Consider the following 17,956-nt stretch of genomic DNA (forward strand, 5'->3'; position numbering starts at 1 on the left):
AATGAATTCAAAAGGAGAGTGTAGTGCACCTTTATTGGAATATTCTCCCACATGAACAAAAGCGCCAAAACATTTGTTGTGCAAACACAATTTAAATCAGTCCTTGTTAAACATTAGCAGTTAAATAGCATATTTTATGAAAATCAACTCAAAAAATGTAAATACAAACATTTAAGCTTATTGCCACTCCCAGGGTATTTAAGTTATCCTGTTTGTTATGGAAAATAAATATAATCTACATACAAATCTCTGAGCCACAATCATAACATCTGAACAGGCAATTTCTGAGGTAACAGCAGAAACATTTTTTTTTATCAGGGATCTTATGTTTAAAAAACCTATATTATAGGTAGTGGGCTGTTTTAGGGAATTTTTGATCAAATTATCCGTAGTAGCAATATTAATAATGTTGTGTTTATTCTGCGTAGTGCACTTAAAATAATTATGACCATATCTAGGAATTGATATGATGGGAATTTTCCGATTGTTTGCTTGGTGCTTTGATAAACTGAACGCATATACAGGGTACTATATTGTGATGTTATGAGACAGGGGGAAAATGAACTACCCTACCCAGCATGCAACAGGAGTGACGAGCATGCGCGGTAACCCGGTATAGGTTGTGTCGCCATGACGGCATCTTGTATGTTGTGATATGCACGCTCTGATAGCCAACGTTAAGAACTCAGCCAACACTCCTCGTCTGCATTATTCATAAATAGACAGACAACACATATACTCCGCTGCTTCACAGGCCGCTGGATGTAGCCGGCAAAGTATTCCCATGCTAGCTAGCCGGTCTAGCAAGCACGCGTCATTCAGTCCAAAACGGCCCGATCTATCCACATCCAGAATTGTCTGGCGGTCGTAAGTGATCCCGGAGTGACCACGCTGTCAGCCAGCCATGAAATTTGCAGAATTGTCCGGTATTTTTGCCAAACGTTCCATCTTTACCAAGAGCCCCTCGACGCTAAAGCCCATCCGGGCGACGCCATCTTTTTAAGAAAAGGCGTTAACAAAATAAAAGCATGTAAACAACATACGCAAATGTGCGATAAAATAATTGTCGGCGTTAATAGATTGATGAGTTAACTCGTAATTAATGCATTAATTTGCCCACCCCTAATATATATATATATATATATATATTTATATATATATATATACACACAGTGGGGCAAAAAAGTATTTAGTCAACCACCGATTGTGCAAGTTCTCCCACTTAAAATGATGACAGAGGTCAGTAATTTTCATCATAGGTACACTTCAACTGTCAGAGACAGAATGTGAAAAAAAATCCAGGAATTCACATTATAGGAATTTTTAAGAATTTATTTGTAAATTATGGTGGAAAATAAGTATTTGGTCACTTCAAACAAGGAAGATCTCTGGCTCTCACAGACCTGTAACTTCTTCTTTAAGAAGGTCTTCTGTCCTCCACTCGTTACCTGTATTAATGGAACCTGTTTGAATTCGTTATCTGTATAAAAGACACCTGTCCACAGCCTCAAACAGTTAGACTCCCAACTCTACTAAGGCCAAGACCAAAGAGCTGTCTAAGGACACCAGGAAAATAATTGTAAACCTGGACCAGACTGGGAAGAGTGAATCTACAATAGGCAAGCAGCTTGGTGTGAAAAAATCAACTGTGGGAGCAATTATCAGAAAATGGAAGACATACAAGACCACTAATAATCTCCCTCTATCTGGGGCTCCAGGCAAGATCTCATCCCGTGGGGTCAAAATGATCATGAGAACGGTGAGCAAAAATCCCAGAACCACACCGAAGGACCTGGTGAATGACCTGCAGAGAGCTGGGACCAAAGTAACAAAGGTTACCATCAGTAACACACTACGCGGAAAGGGAATCAAATCCTGCAGTGCCGGACGTGTCCCCCTGCTTAAGCCAGTGCATGTCCAGGTCCGTCTGAAGTTTGCCAGAGAGCACATGGATGATACAGCAGAGGATTGGGAGAATGTCATGTGGTCAGATGAAACCAAAATATAACTTTTTGGTATAAACTCAACTCGTCATGTTTGGAGGAAGAGGAATACTGAGTTGCACCATACCTACAGTGAAGCATGGGGGTGGAAACATCATGCTTTGCGGCTGTTTTTCTGCAAAGGGGACAGGACGATTGATCCGTGTTAAGGAAAGAATAAATGGGGCCATGTATCGTGAGATTTTGAGCCAAAACTTCCTTCCATCAGTGAGAGCTTTGAATGGTTGACCAAATACTTATTTTCCACCATAATTTACAAATAAATTCTTTAAAATTCCTATTATGAATTCCTGGATTTTGTTTTCCCATTCTGTCTCTCACAGTTGGTGTACCTAGGATGAAAATTACAGACCTATGTCATCATTTTAAGTGGGAGAACCTGCACAATCGGTGGCTGACTAATTACTTTTTTACCCCACTGAATGTATATATATATATATATATATATATATATATATATATATATATATATATATATATATACATATACATACATATATATATATATATACCGTATTTTTCGGACTAAAAGTCGCAATTTTGTTCATAGTTTGGCCGGTGGTGCGACTTATAGTTAAATTATCAAGACATTATTGTAAAATATCAAATAATATTATTTAGCTCATTCACGTAAGAGACTAGACGTATAAGATGTCATCGGATTTAGCGATTAGGAGAGACAGATTGTTTAGTAAACTCATGCATTTTCTATATCTTATAGTTATTTGAATGACTCTTACCATGATATGTGATGTCAACATATCAGGAACGTTCTCAGTTGGTCATTTATGCGTCATATAACGTACACTTATTCAGCCTGTTGTTCACTATTCTTTATTTATTTTAAATTGCCTTTCACATGTCTATTCTTGGTGTTGGGTTTTGTCAAATAAATATCCTCCAAAAATGCGACTTATACTCCAGTGCGACTTATATATAATTTTTTCCTTCTTTAATATGCATTTTTGGCAGGTGCGATTTTTATTCCGGAGCTGACGGCATCAAAACTACGAATTAACACATGTGGAGTTATGTACTTAACAAAAAAGGTGAAATAACTGAAAACATGTTTAATATTCTTCAAAATAGCCACCCTTTGCTCTGATTACTGCTTTGCACACTCTTGGCATTCTCTCGATGAGCTTCAAGAGGTAGTCACCTAAAATGGTTTTCACTTCACAGGTGTGCCTTATCAGGGTTGATTAGTGGAATTTCTTGCTTTATCAATGGGGTTGGGACCATCAGTTGTGATGTGAATGAGGTGTGTCCAGTACTCCACCCACACACACGTATTTAAACATACATATTTATACACACATATTTATATACACATATATACAAATATTCATATATACCTGTACATATTCATATATATTCATATGTTCATATACATATATACATATACACACACATAAACACACGAACACACACACACATACTTATTTTACATATACCTGTACATATTCATATATATTCATATGTTCATATACATATATACATATACACACACATAAACACACGAACACACACACACACGCACACACTTATTTTACATGCACTCTGCTTTTGGCCCTCGGCCACATTTTTTTGGCCCAATGTGGCTTCCAAGCCAAAAATTATGGACACCCCTGACCTAGGTCCTTTGATTGACTGCAAAAAGTGACAAAGGACACTTACCTGTTTGCTGAGTCCTAACATGTTGCACACCATCTCTCTTGAGTACGGCTGCTCCAGCACATAGCGCAACAAGCCCGTCTGCGGTTCAAACAGGTCCTGTATATGCACATAAAAACAACTTTAGTGCTGCTCTTTACTGCATGTATGTTTGTGTCTGTGTGTCACCTTGTCAAAGGGCAGCATGCCTTTTAATGGAAAGCGGAGGGTGGTGGGGTCCAGCTTCCAGGAGTTACAGATGGCGCCGCTGTTGTTCACCACTGGCAACAAGCTGCACCGACCTATTAACAGCAACAATGGACCACTAAATAGGCTTCTTCACATATTCTAAATAGAGCCATTGCCATTCAAAATACATCATTTCGCTGACTTGTTTGCTTCACTTTTGAGTGGAAGCGTTTGACCCCACGATAGGGCTGGGCTTAAACCAATAAATATGTCTCGCAAAATAACGCTTCGTCGACAAAAATATGAGGCACTTTCTTATATTGTTTCGATAATTAATTTGTTAATGTTTTGACATATGTAAGAATATGCTGCAATATACTTTAACAACTCGAAGACCTCTATGAAGAAGAGAAAACATGGACCCAGATTTCCCTCGCCCGGACGCGGGTCACCGGGGCCCCCCTCTGGAGCCAGGCCCGGAGGTGGGGCACGATGGCGAGCGCCTGGTGGCCAGGCCTGTTCCCATGGGGCCCGGCCGGGCACAGCCCGAAGAGGCAACGTGGGTCACCCCTCCAATGGGCTCACCACCCATAGCAGGGGCCATAGAGGTCGGGTGCAATGTGAGCTGGGCGGCAGCCGAAGGCAGGGCACTTGGCGGTCCGATCCTCGGCTACAGAAGCTAGCTCTTGGGACGTGGAACGTCACCTCACTGGGGGGGAAAGAGCCTGAGCTAGTGCGCGAAGTGGAGAAGTTCCGGCTGGATATAGTCGGACTCACTTCGACGCACAGCAAGGGCTCTGGAACCACTTCTTTCGAGAGGGACTGGACCCTCTTCCACTCTGGCGTTGCCGACAGTGAGAGGCGACGGGCTGGGGTGGAAATTCTGGTTGCCCCCCGGCTTAAAGCCTGCACTTTGGAGTTCAACCCAGTGGACGAAAGGGTAGCCTCCCTCCGTCTTCGGGTGGGGGGACGGGTCCTGACTGTTGTTTGTGCTAACGCACCAAACAGCAGTTAAGAGTACCCACCCTTTTTGGGTACACTCGAGGGAGTACTGGAAAGTGCTCCCCCGGGTGATTCCCTTGTCCTACTGGGGGACTTCAACGCTCATGTTGGCAACGACAGTGAAACCTGGAGAGGCGTGATTGGGAAGAATGGCCACCCGGATCTGAACCCGAGTGGTGTTTTGTTATTGGACTTTTGTGCTCGTCACGGATTGTCCATAACAAACACCATGTTCAAACATAAGGGTGTCCATATGTGCACTTGGCACCAGGACACCCTTGGCCGCAGTTCCATGATCGACTTTGTAGTTGTGTCATCGGATTTGCGGCCTTATGTTTTGGACACTCGGGTGAAGAGAGGGGCGGAAATTTCTACCGATCACCACCTGGTGGTGAGTTGGCTGCGATGGTGGGGGAGGATGCCGGACCGACCTGGCAGGCCCAAACGTATTGTGAGGGTCTGCTGGGAACGTCTGGCAGAGTCTCCTGTCAGAGAAAGTTTCAATTCCCATCTCCGGAAGAACTTCGAACATGTCACGAGGGAGGTGCTGGACATTGAGTCCGAGTGGACCATGTTCCGCACCTCTATTGTCGAGGCGGCTGATCGGAGCTGTGGCCGCAAGGTAGTTGGTGCCTGTCGGGGCGGCAATCCTAAAACCCCTTGGTGCGGCGTCTTCAGTAATGCGGACGTTGTACCGATCCGTTGTGGTGAAGAATGAGCTGAGCCGGAAGGCAATGCTCTCAATTTACCGGTTGATCTACGTTCCCATCCTCACCTATGGTCATGAGCTTTGGGTCATGACCAAAAGGATAAGATCACGGGTACAAGCGGCCGAAATGAGTTTCCTCCGCCGTGTGGCGGGGCTCTCCCTTAGAGATAGGGTGAGAAGCTCTGCCATCCGGGAGGAACTCAAAGTAAAGCCGCTGCTCCTCCACATCGAGAGGAGCCAGATGAGGTGGTTCGGGCATCTGGTCAGGATGCCACCCGAACGCCTCCTTAGGGAGGTGTTTAGGGCACGTCCAACCGGTAGGAGGCCACGGGGAAGACCCAGGACACGTTGGGAAGACTATGTCTCCCGGCTGGCCTGGGAACACCTCGGGATCCCCCGGGAAGAGCTAGACGAAGTGGCTGGGGAAAGGGAAGTCTGGGTTTCCCTGCTTAGGCTGTTGCCCCTGCGACCCGACCTCGGATAAGCGGAAGAAGATGGATGGATACTTTAACAACTTAAACACACAAAGATAATGTAACTTGGTAAACAGGAGGTCACACACTGTCACTCGTATGATGTGGTGTCATTTGAACTATAGCTAATAATTATGTAAATGGTTTATGATAAACTTAAAGACATGTTAGAAGTGTGGTTTTATGGTTCATATATGTTTAATGTCTTGTTTTTAGCATAACAGTGCATCTAAAAAGTATTCACAGCGCTTCACTTATACAGCCTTATTCCAGAATAGAATATGTTCATTTTTGTCCTCAAAATTCTACACAAAATAACCCATAATGACAATTTGAAAAAGTTGTTTTTTAATATACAAACCCTGTTTCCATATCAGTTGGGAAATTGTGTGAGATGTAAATATAAATGGAATACAATGATTTGCAAATCCTTTTCAACCCATATTCAATTGAATGCACTAGTAAGACAAGATATTTAATGTTCTAACTCATTAACTTGATTTTTTTTTTGCAAATGATAATTAACTTAGAATTTCATGGCTGCATCACGTGCCAAAGTACTGCCATTCCTCAGTAAAAACCACATGCCAGTATGTTTGGAGTTTGCCAAAATGCACCCGAAAGACGGTTGAAGTGTACCTATGATGAAAATTACAGACCTCTGTCATCATTTTAAGTGGGATAACTTGCACAATTGGTGCCTGACTAAATACTTTTTGCCCCACTGTATATACATATATGCATATATATACACACACCCACACACACACACACATACACACACACACACACACACACACACACACACACACACACACACACATAAATATATATATATATATATATACACACACACATACATATACATATACAAGAAATAAGTATTTGAACACCCTGCTATTTTGCAAGTTCTCCCACTAAGAAATCATGGAGGGGTCTGAAATGTTCACGGTATGTGCATGTCCACTGTATGAGAGATAACCTAAAAAGAAAAATCCAGAAATCACAATCTATGATTTTTTCACAAATTATTCGTGTGATACAGCTGAAAATAAGTATTTGAACACCTGTCTATCAGCTAGAATTCTGACCCTCAAAGACCTGTTAGTGAGTTTGTTAGCTGCATAAAGACACCTGTCCACCCCATACAATCAGTAAGACCCAAACATTCAGCATGGCTAAGAGCAAAGAGCTGTCCAAAGACATCAGAGACAAAATGGTACAACTCCACAAGGATGGAAAGGGCTCTGGAGAAATTGCCAAGCACCTTGGCGAAAAAAGGACCACTGTTGGAGCAATCATTAGAAAATGGAAGAAGCTAAACATAATGGCCAATCTCAATCGAAGTGGAGCCCCATGCAAGATATCACCTCGTGGGATCTCAATGATGCTAAGAAAGGTGAGGAATCAGCCCAGGACTACACGGCAGGACTTGGTTAATGACCTGAAAAGAGCTGGCACCACGGTTTCCATGGTCACTGTTGGTAATACACTAAGATGTCATGGTTTGAAATCATGCATGGCACGGAAGGTTCCCCTGCTTAAACCAGCACATGTTAAGGCCTGTCTTAAGTTTGCCAATGACCATTTGGATGATCCAGAGGAGTCATGGGAGGAGGTTTTGTGGACAGATGAGACCAAAATTTACCTTTTTGGTCATAATTTCACTAAGCGTGTTTGGAGGAAGAAGAATGATGTATACCATCCAAAGAACACCATCCCTACTGTGAAGCATTGGGGTGGTAGCATCATGCTTTGGGGGTGTTTTTCTGCTCATGGGACAGGACGACTGTACTGTATTAAGGAGAGGATGACTGCAGCCATGTATTGTGAGATTTTTGGCAAAAAGCTCCTTCCCTCAGTCAGATCACTGAAGATGAGTTGTGGCTGGATCTTCCAACATGACAATGACCCGCAGCACACAGCCAGGAAAACCAAGAAGTGGCTTCGTAAGAACCATATCAAGGTCCTGGAGTGGCCTAGCCAGTCTCCAGACCTAAATCCGATTGAAAATCTTTGAAAGGAACTGACAGTCTGTGTTAATCAGCGACAGCCCAGAAACCTGACTGATCTAGGGAAGATCTGTGTGGAGGAGTGGGCGAAAATCCCTCCTGCAGTCTGCGCAAACCTGGTGAAGAACTATAGGAAATGTTTGACCTCTGTAATTGCAAACAAAGGCTACTCTACCAAATATTAATGTTGGTGTTCAAATACTTATTTTCAGCTTTATCAAACAAATAAATTGTTAAAAAAATCATAGATTGTGATTTCTGGATTTTTCTTATTAGATTATCTCTCATACAGTGGACATGCACCTACCGTGAAAATTTCAGACCCCTCCATGATTTCGAAGTGGGAGAACTTGCAAAATAGCAGGGCGTTCAAATACTTAATTTATTCATTGTACATACACATATACATATAGTATGTGTATATATATATATATATATATATATATATATATATATATATATATATATATATATATCACATACTATATGTGTGTGTGTATATAAATATCCACATATTTATATATAGTATGTGATATATATATGTATATGGTATGATATATGTATATATATATATATATATATATATATATATATATATATATATATATATATATATATATATATCACATACTATATGTGTGTGTGTATATAAATATCCACATATTTATATATAGTATGTGATATATATATGTATATGGTATGATATATGTATATATATATATATATATATATATATATTAGGGGTGTAACGGTACGTGTATTGAACCGTTTCGGTACGGGGGTTTCGGTTCGGTACGAGGGTGTATCGAACGAGTTTGTAAACTTAAGTCTTTACAAGCTGCTCTTCAGCTGCCTCTGAACAGTGAGCACCCAGCATTGTCCCACCCACACAACCATCTGATTGGTTACATACAAACCCAATCAGCAGTGCGTATTCAGAGAGATGTAACAGCCAATCAGAAGTGCGTATTCAGAGTGCATGTTGTCAGAGCTCCGGCGTCGAGATGAGCAGATATGTGTTTAGCAGGTGAGCAGCTGACATCGTACACTCCCCAAATGATAAAAAACACTTCCCAGTCACAACTATTACAAACATCACTATGAGCCCGTTGACCTTCTAGAAACTTAAACTGCAGCTCAGCTCGCTCATAGTTGAGGTGAAGACTAATTAGCTTTTAGCGTTACGTTAGCTCATTTTGCTGTGTGTGTGCGTGGAAGTGTGCGTGTGCTTGGAAGTGTGTGTGTGTGTGCGTGCGTGCGTGCGTGTGTGTGTGTGTGCATGTGTGTGTGTGTATAATAAAAGTCAACTACAGGCTTCCCAAATGCTGTAATAAATTAAGCATATAATGGGTTGACTTGAACTGTTTAATGTTGCACTTTTTATATGTAGAAGAAAGGTTTTGTCATTTTATTTAATCAAAGCAACAACTTGAGGCAGTTTAATGTGGATTAACGTGGGTAGAATTATTATAGTGTTCCCAATGTTAAAAGGATAAAGCCATTGTTTACAAATTTGGTAAAAAAACAAAAAATTTATATTTTGTTGTTTTCTTACTGTACCGAAAATGAACCGAACCGTGACCTCTAAACTGACGTACGTACCGAACCAAAATTTTTGTGTACCGTTACACCCCTAATATATATATAAACACATGTATATGTGATATATATGTATATAGCATGAGATATATATATATATACATACACACATGTATATACAATAATTTTTCCCACTTCTTTCCCACTATTATGTTATTGTATGCGATATGACATATTTATCACGTTGTTGTATGTGATAATTGACATATATTATGTCGTTGTATGTGATATGATATTTATTACGTTGTTGTATATGATATATGACATATATTACATTCTTGAATGTAATATATGACAACTAATATGTTGCTGTATGTGATTTATGACATCAAGAGTTACAGTGTTAATTTAAAAAGTGGCTAAAGTACACAAGAGTCCTCATTTTATTACCACAGATGGAGTTGATTCTGGCAGTAGGTCGGAAACTGTCCACAAAGTCTGATATCAAGCTCCCGAGAAGCTACAAACACAAGGGTCTGAGTTAGGAAAAATACAACTTCAAAAAAAGACACCAAATGTTTTCACCCAGTGTGACAGTTGTCCTTCTGGATACAGTTTTCGAATCTCTGTGACAGCAAAGTAGGCGGGAAGCAGGCAGGCATTTCTGTCGAGGATATACTCCACCACCTATCAATTATTTACAAACCCAGTTTCCATGTGAGTTGGGAAATTGTATTAGATGTAAATATAAACAAAGAACAATGATTTGCAAATCCTTTTCAACCCATGTTCCGTTGAATGCACTACAAAGACAAGATATTTGATGTTCAAACTCATAAACTTATTTTTTTTTTGAAAATGATAATTAACTTAGAATTTCATGGCTGCAACAAGTGCCATAGTAGATGGGAAAGGGCATGTTCACCACTGTGTTACATCACCTTTTCTTTTAACAACACTCAATAAAAGTTTGGGAACTGAGGAAACTAATTGTTGAAGCTTTGAAAGTGGAATTATTTCCCATTCTTGTTTTATGTAGAGCTTCAGCCTTTCAACAGTCCGGGGTCTCCGCTGTCGTATTTTACGCTTCATAACGCGCCACATATTTTCGATGGAAGATAGGTCTGGACTGCAGGCTTTTTTACAAAGCCACGCTGTTGTAACAAGTGCTGAATGTGGTTTGGCATTGTCTTGCTGAAATAAGCAGGGCCATCCAGGAAAAAGACGGCACTTAGATGGCAGCATATGTTGTTCCAAAACCTGTATGTACCTTTCAGCTTTAATCGTGCCTTCACAGATGTGTAAGTTACCCATGCCTTGGCACTAATGCACCCCCATACCATCACAGATGCTGGCTTTTGAACTTCGCGTCGGTAACAGTCTGGATGGTTCGCTTCCCCTTTGGTCCCGATGACACGATGTTGAATATTTACGAAAACAATTTGAAATGTGGACTCGTTAAACCACAGAACACTTTTCCTCTTTGCATCAGTCCATCTTAGATGGTCTCGGGCCCAGAAAAACCGGCAGCGTTTCTGTATAGTAGAGCTTTAACTTGCACTTACAGATGTAGGGACAAACTGTATTTAGTGACAGTGATTTTCTGAAGTGTTCCTGAGCCCATGTGATGATATCCTTTAGAGATTGATGTCGGTTTTTTATACTGTGCCGAAGGAATCTAAGGTCACGGTCATTCAATGTTGGTTTCCGGCCATGCCGCTTACGTGGAGTGATTTCTCCAGATTCTCTAAACCTTTTGATGATATTATGGACCGTAGATGTTGAAATCCCCAAATTTCTTGCAATTGCACTTTGAAAAAACGTTGTTCTTAAACTGTTTGACTATTTGCTCACGCAGTTGTGGACAAAGGGGTGTACCTCTCCCCATATTTTCTTGTGAAAGACTGAGTATTTATTGGGAAGCTGTTTTTATACCCAATCATGGCACCCACCTGTTCCCAATTAGCCTGCACACCTGTCGGATGTTCCAAATAAGTGTTTGATGAGCATTCCTCAACTTCATCAGTAAATATTGCCACCTTTCCCAACTTCTTTGTCACCTGTTGCTGGCATCAAATTCTAAAGTTAATTATTATTTGCAAAAAAACAAATGTTTATCAGTTTGAACATCAAATATGTTGTCTTTGTAGCATATTCAACTGAATATAGGTTGAAAATGATTTGCAAATCATTGTATTCCGTTTATATTTACATCTAACACCATTTCCCAACTCATATGGAAACGGGGTTTGTACATGAAAAATGCATCAAATATTTAATTGTGTTTACGGTACACACCTCTCGGGCTGTCAGCAGCTGTCCCACTATAGCCGAGCTGACGGTGACGGGGACGCTCTGGATTTTGTCCAGCACAGCTTTCAGTAAGTCTCGAACGCCCTGCAACACAAACACAAAAACAAAGGTGCACCCATCATGTGTGGAAACTGTTACATCACATATCAAACAACTATGGTCACATTCATTAATCAAAAACCTACAGTTGTTTTTGTAAATCATTTTATACACAACAACACTAAGAAATTAGGGATGCACAAATAATTAAATTTTAATCATTTTTTTAATGAGGGTGATCTTCGGTGATATTAACATTTAAAAAGGCATACTCTGCTGCATATTCAACAACCACTTTCACAACTGCAGCAGCAGATAACAGCCCCATAAAGCCCGCACCCGCATCCACACCAGAGGCCATTGATTGTATATAAGCACAAAATTCTATCACCAAGCCGAACTGATTATAACATTATTAATAAAATTAACATTTTCCGGGTTTGCTCCAGCCAATCGCTTTGTTTCAATACATTTCACTCGCTTCACTCCCATTGAGTCTCGGAGTGCATTTAAGACCACACTGTTGTAATTAGTTGCCAACAGGTGTGGACAATAAACAGACGCATTTGTCCCACCAAAAAAGCATGCCAAGGAGGAAAAAAAATATTTGTTGTTGCTTTCGTTTTGAAATAGCAACACAAAGCAGTGTCACTGGTCGCCCCTTCACTCAGCTGCTGTGACTGAGTGTTATAAAATGTGGAAACATGCCACAGGCGATATGTCGGCAACATTGCCACAGCTTGTTTATAACGTCTTGCTTAATTTCTGGGAAAGTCACTCGTTTTTTATTTAAATACTAACTTTGTCAATGTTCAAATAACATCATTGCTGGCTCAAATGTGTTGTCATCTCATTGAATTGAACGCAGGCTATAAAATGTCAACATGCTGAATTGTCGGTAAGGCGCGAAGATTGTGTATTAGATGTGAGAGATATCACTCTTGCTTATTTTTTGAGGGCCAAACTGTTGCGCTGGACCACATGGTGTTGTTGGAAAATAACAAAGCTTGTTTATTACCTATCTTCATTAGCCAATCTGCTTTTATTTTCATATTGATAGCAAAAAGGAAACAGCATGTTTTTTTTACATTACTTTCTCATGTCACAAAGTCATTACTTTAAAACCATTTACGTGACACAGCATGTTGTTCATGTACAATGTTGTATAGTTAATTCCTATGCAACATATTTCTGCTGAAACTTTTAAAGTGTTTGTCCAGATACAGCATGTACATGTTAATGTACATACATTTCACCTTGTAAATGTACACAAAATGAACATAACTTTAAAAAAATAAAAATAAAATACTTCTCTGCATATCAAAAATGGAAAATATAGCTAAGGCAACATGTAACGACAAAAAGCTGACATATTGATACTATTAATGAACAAAAACACAAATATTTGTATTTAAATATATACATGATGTTTTTCTATAGCCTTTTTATTAGACATTGCAAATTACATGATGGTGCTGCGTTCACACATCACCCCAACACTGTTTACCTCAAATATGTAGTGATTTCAATATTGATAAAATAATCACGATTATTATTTTGGTCATAAACATGCAGCTCTATAAGAAATAGTAAACTAAATCTGAAAAAATTCCAACAGAGCCAACAATTAAAATACATCACAATTACACAGATGTTTATGATTTTTCTCCAGTTTTATTTTGGTCAGATTTATTATAATTTTCATAATTATTATATAATTATTAAAACAGCATATGTTATTCAATAATGAAAATTATTAAGATAAATTGTTTATTTACTGCAATTTATTTCTATTTATATTCCAATTACTGTACTGGGAAACCCTTTTTTAACGCTTTTAATGGGTTTCCGCCAAAACCGTGGTAAATTAATTTCTGCCAAGTAGGAATTGTTACGCTTATATTTTCGTGTATATATATTATACGTATATGGTTTTAGTTTTCACTTAACGCCTCTTACGGTATTAAATAATTTTTGACATTACGATAGCCCTCTAGATATGAAATAACACCCATGAAATCACCTTTACACTCTTTCAATCCAATACAGTAACGCTGCATGAGATTCAGCCAATCAGTGGCCATGATACTCAACAGTGCACTCTGATTGGTTTGGGCTAGTGACCAATAGTACTGTAGTCTTGATATTTACACTTCATCTACTCATATTCATGATAAAAAAATGCTTAATTTAGGCCAAAAATGTGTGACATATGCTTAATTTTTTAAAGCATATTTCAAATTTCTACGATTGAGTGAAGCAGCAGACTTTTGATGCTGCGAGGGACAACTGTAAAATGATCACTTATGTGAAAAATATAAATAGCATAACTCATTACAGAGTGCCAAAATACTAGAAACGCCCCTTACTTAAATATATGTATTTGTTTTAAAAGTGTATTTTTCAAACAAAGTAAAGAAAAACTAGAAAGTATTACAAAATTAAAAATGTATGTATATCAAACACATGAAATGAATTTAAGAATGACTGCGTGAGAGTATTAATTTGTTTTTTAATTATTTTATCTATTTTAAGTCTGGATTTTTAGATATTTGAATGTATGATTGCTGCTAAGTATTGGAAAACAATAACAATACTATATTATTTGCTTTCATTAGGCCCTTGTTTTATGATTTTATCACTTTAAGGCACATTGTAGATCTACAAGCTTGCAAGTCACATGTTGCAATGTGTTGTCTTTTGGTAATTTCTACCTTTACCTTTAAATGAAGGAAATTTTATTTAAGAGTAAAAATGAAGAAAACACTAAACTAATGTTACAATAAAACATTTGCAATGTATTGGTTATGCATTATGTTGCACTGTACAGTCTGCTCAAAAATACAATTCGGATTTGTTCATTTTTTTAGATCATTATGTTAGTGTTTTCAATACTTCAGCCAACTTGCACAAGTTTTGACTGTATACAGACACATTTTTTAAAATGTAATGTGGTTCAAACCTATTCCACACCTTTGCTATATTTTTGATGTCTAGATTTTTGATAGGCGGCAGGCCCAGTACAACATCTACTGTGGAGATGATATCACCAGTGACCCCAACACCTATAGTACCCGCCAGCCTGGCAATACAAAGATATGCCCTTTTTAAGAGCATGTCAGTGGAGTTATCATTCGTTTATTCAAGGCTCCAGAATATAAGGGAATATTATTCAGTACAGAGGTCTTATTACGGGTTTGTGTGCATATAAACGTCCATCAATAAATAGGGTGAGGCGGCACAATATATGCACGCAGATTGTAGTAGGCCGGTCTGGACCAAAAAGTCCAGGACAAAAATGTGTCCAAGTTCTCCTCTGCTTTACTGTGACACCTTTTGAATATTTTTGTACATGCCAAATGTTACAATCAGAAAAACAATAACAGTCTATCGGTCTGTCTATCTGTAAAGACAAAAGGAAATAGAAATGTGTATGCTTTTCCTGGGTGGTCCGCCCAACTGGAAACACCTCCTCACCGATTTGAGAGTGAAGCACATTTGCCAGTAGGCTAAAAGACGAGTCTCTCGACCCACTGACTAACACAACTCTTAAGGCGTCGGCTGTGAGCTTTACATAACATGCTGTAGGACAACTAAGCTATATGGAGTCTGTTAGACATGTGATGAGAGACCTTGTAGTCCACGCCTCCAATGATTTTGCGGATGAGCTTGAATGTCAACGCCCAGAGCTGAGTCCGCTCCCACTCCAAGTTGTCGGAACTGATCAGGGCAACACAAACCATCCTGAAACGTAATTGTATTGTTTAATGTACACCAATCTGACTGTGTCAAAGAAAAATTTATATTATAATCTTTTGTAGGGGAATATATATCTGCTTGTATTTGATGTACCTGGGTGGTAAGAGACTTGTCTCCACAGCCATCACCAAACAGTCGTATAGGAAGGAGATTCTTTTCGGACTATGCTGGCTGTGTATGAACCGTACAATCCACTGCACGCACTGTTCGTGAGACTCCTGCAGGTAGACCACAGGTCATTCTGGTTACATGTCTTTCATTTAAATATGTGGACTACAAACCTGAGGCAAAGTTCCCCAGTATTGCTGGAAGGCTCCGAGACAACTGATCAACTTTGTCCTCTCGTCCTCAGGAGAGTCCATACACATTCTGAAAATCACAACAAACATGTAACACACTCAAAATAATAACTTGGTGACATGTTAGTGAGTGTGTGTGAGTGACATTACCCAGCGAACGCCTCTTCAACCATCTCAGTTTTCTAAGATAATGGGAGGGACACAGTATTAACAAAGATATATGGGTTTAGAGCAGTGGTTCTTAACCTGGGTTCGATCGAACCTTAGGGGTTCGGTGAGTCGGCCTCACGGGTTCGGCGGAGGTCAAAACAGACCCGACTCATCGTGTAAATACAAACTTCTCCCTATCGGCGTATTACGGATACGGCAACAGCAGAAGTCAGACTGATTTGCAGGTGTGTAATTTGTGAGTTTATGCACTGTGTTAGTTTTATTGTTTGAACAAGGTGATGTTCATGCACGGTTCATTTTGTGCACCAGTAAAAAAAACACATGGTAACACTTTAGTATGGGCATCATATTCACCATTAATTAGTTGCTTATTAACATGCAAATTAGTAACATATTGGCTCTTAACTAGTCATTAAGTTCTTATTAATGCCTTATTCGGCATGGCCTTATTATATAACCCTAAAACCCTGACCCTAACCAAATAACTCTGAAATAAGTCTTCATTACTTAGAATATGTTCCCCTAGTGTCCAAATAACGCTAAATTAAGTCTTTGTTACATAGAATATTTTCCTCCAACTAAAGTGTTACCAAAAACATAACTTTGTCTTGAATTTGAAAAAAATATATTTTTTTTTTCACTAAAGAGTTCGGTGAATGCGCATATGAAACTGGTGGGGTTCGGTACCTCCAACAAGGTTAAAAACCACTGGTTTAGAGGTATTATGGTAATTTAACAATAGTGTATGTCTATTGGTTGAATATTTTTACACTAAAAGCTATTTCTAATGTGTCGTCTCACACATGCAGCTAACCAAAATATTTGACACACTTCCAAGTACTACATTCACGATAATTCAACTATGGTTTAATACCGTAAGTAATGCACATCTGACCAAAATATATTTGACCCTGTATTGAATTTTATTAGATTGGTTGTAATCATGAGTAGTTTATGCGATAAGTACTGTTTAAAATTATAATAGCTATGAGATATTTAGCAAGGCATTCACTAGGAATCCATTATTTATCACTCCCAGCATCCATGTAAAGACTGAGCACAACCACATTAGACATCACAGTTGATAAAGATGCAAAACATGCCAAATCGTGTGTTTAAAAATACCACAACGTCCTCAAAGATGCTCTGCAGCTGCGTTTCCATCGTAAGCACCATGTTTGCTGCAAACAAAGAGCTTGTTTTGGGCCGAATCGTCACATTAGTCCTGTAGGTTTATTTTGCCTTGCTGTTAGCTTGAATGCTAACAAAAAAGCCTACGAGTCAAGTGCAACCGCATAAACAGTCCGGTGTCACAACCAACAAAACTCTATACATGGTTCTGACCATCTCTAAAATAAACACCCATTCATCCATTTCTACCGCTTGTCCGTTTATGTTTATTTTTGGAACATTATTAGCGTCATCTTTTATTTTTTGAACATTTAAATCTCTCATAAAATGGTCACCAAAATTCAGGGTTGTTTTAACAGTAAAGACAACTCTTTTTTTGCATTGTCTTGACTTTTTTCAGCAACAGTTGTTGGGACTTAACTACATTATGTTATTATTATTTATTCAATCAACAAACGTTTAAATAACTATTTATTTCAACGTTTCCTTTAATTTGCCAAATCGGTGTGTTTTATTTAGAGAAAATATTATCAAACAGGTGTCACCACAACATGGGTAGAAAAAGGGGTAAACGAAGTATTTGCATGTCTGCATCTGCATTAAAAGTTGTTGTATTTGCTGGTGCACCTTATTTCAAAAACTACGTTGACCATATTCTGAAATC

The 17,956-nt window shown here is 39.0% G+C and overlaps 1 protein-coding gene across 3 annotated transcripts in view; it reads right to left on the reverse strand.

Moving 5' to 3' along the window:
* med23 (mediator complex subunit 23) overlaps positions 1-17,463 on the reverse strand; it is a 46,709-nt gene extending 29,246 nt beyond the window's left edge. For 2 of the 3 annotated variants that reach the window (XM_061901201.1, XM_061901200.1), the window contains exons 1-10: positions 17,287-17,463; positions 16,141-16,172; positions 15,973-16,060; positions 15,785-15,909; positions 15,565-15,676; positions 11,879-11,977; positions 10,166-10,267; positions 10,031-10,100; positions 3,846-3,958; positions 3,681-3,776 (exon numbers count right to left, since the gene is read on the reverse strand). In XM_061901201.1, the coding sequence (XP_061757185.1) occupies positions 3,681-3,776; positions 3,846-3,958; positions 10,031-10,100; positions 10,166-10,267; positions 11,879-11,977; positions 15,565-15,676; positions 15,785-15,909; positions 15,973-16,060; positions 16,141-16,172; positions 17,287-17,337 (888 nt within the window). In that variant the 5' untranslated portion in view covers positions 17,338-17,463. Of the gene's footprint in view, positions 1-3,680; positions 3,777-3,845; positions 3,959-10,030; positions 10,101-10,165; positions 10,268-11,878; positions 11,978-15,564; positions 15,677-15,784; positions 15,910-15,972; positions 16,061-16,140; positions 16,173-17,264 lie in introns of all 3 variants that reach the window. The other variant, XM_061901202.1, reaches the window with a different exon arrangement.
* Between the last annotated feature and the right edge of the window lie 493 nt (positions 17,464-17,956).

The sequence above is a fragment of the Nerophis ophidion genome, linkage group LG05 (genome assembly GCF_033978795.1).
Source record: "Nerophis ophidion isolate RoL-2023_Sa linkage group LG05, RoL_Noph_v1.0, whole genome shotgun sequence".
Lineage (NCBI taxonomy): Eukaryota > Metazoa > Chordata > Actinopteri > Syngnathiformes > Syngnathidae > Nerophis > Nerophis ophidion.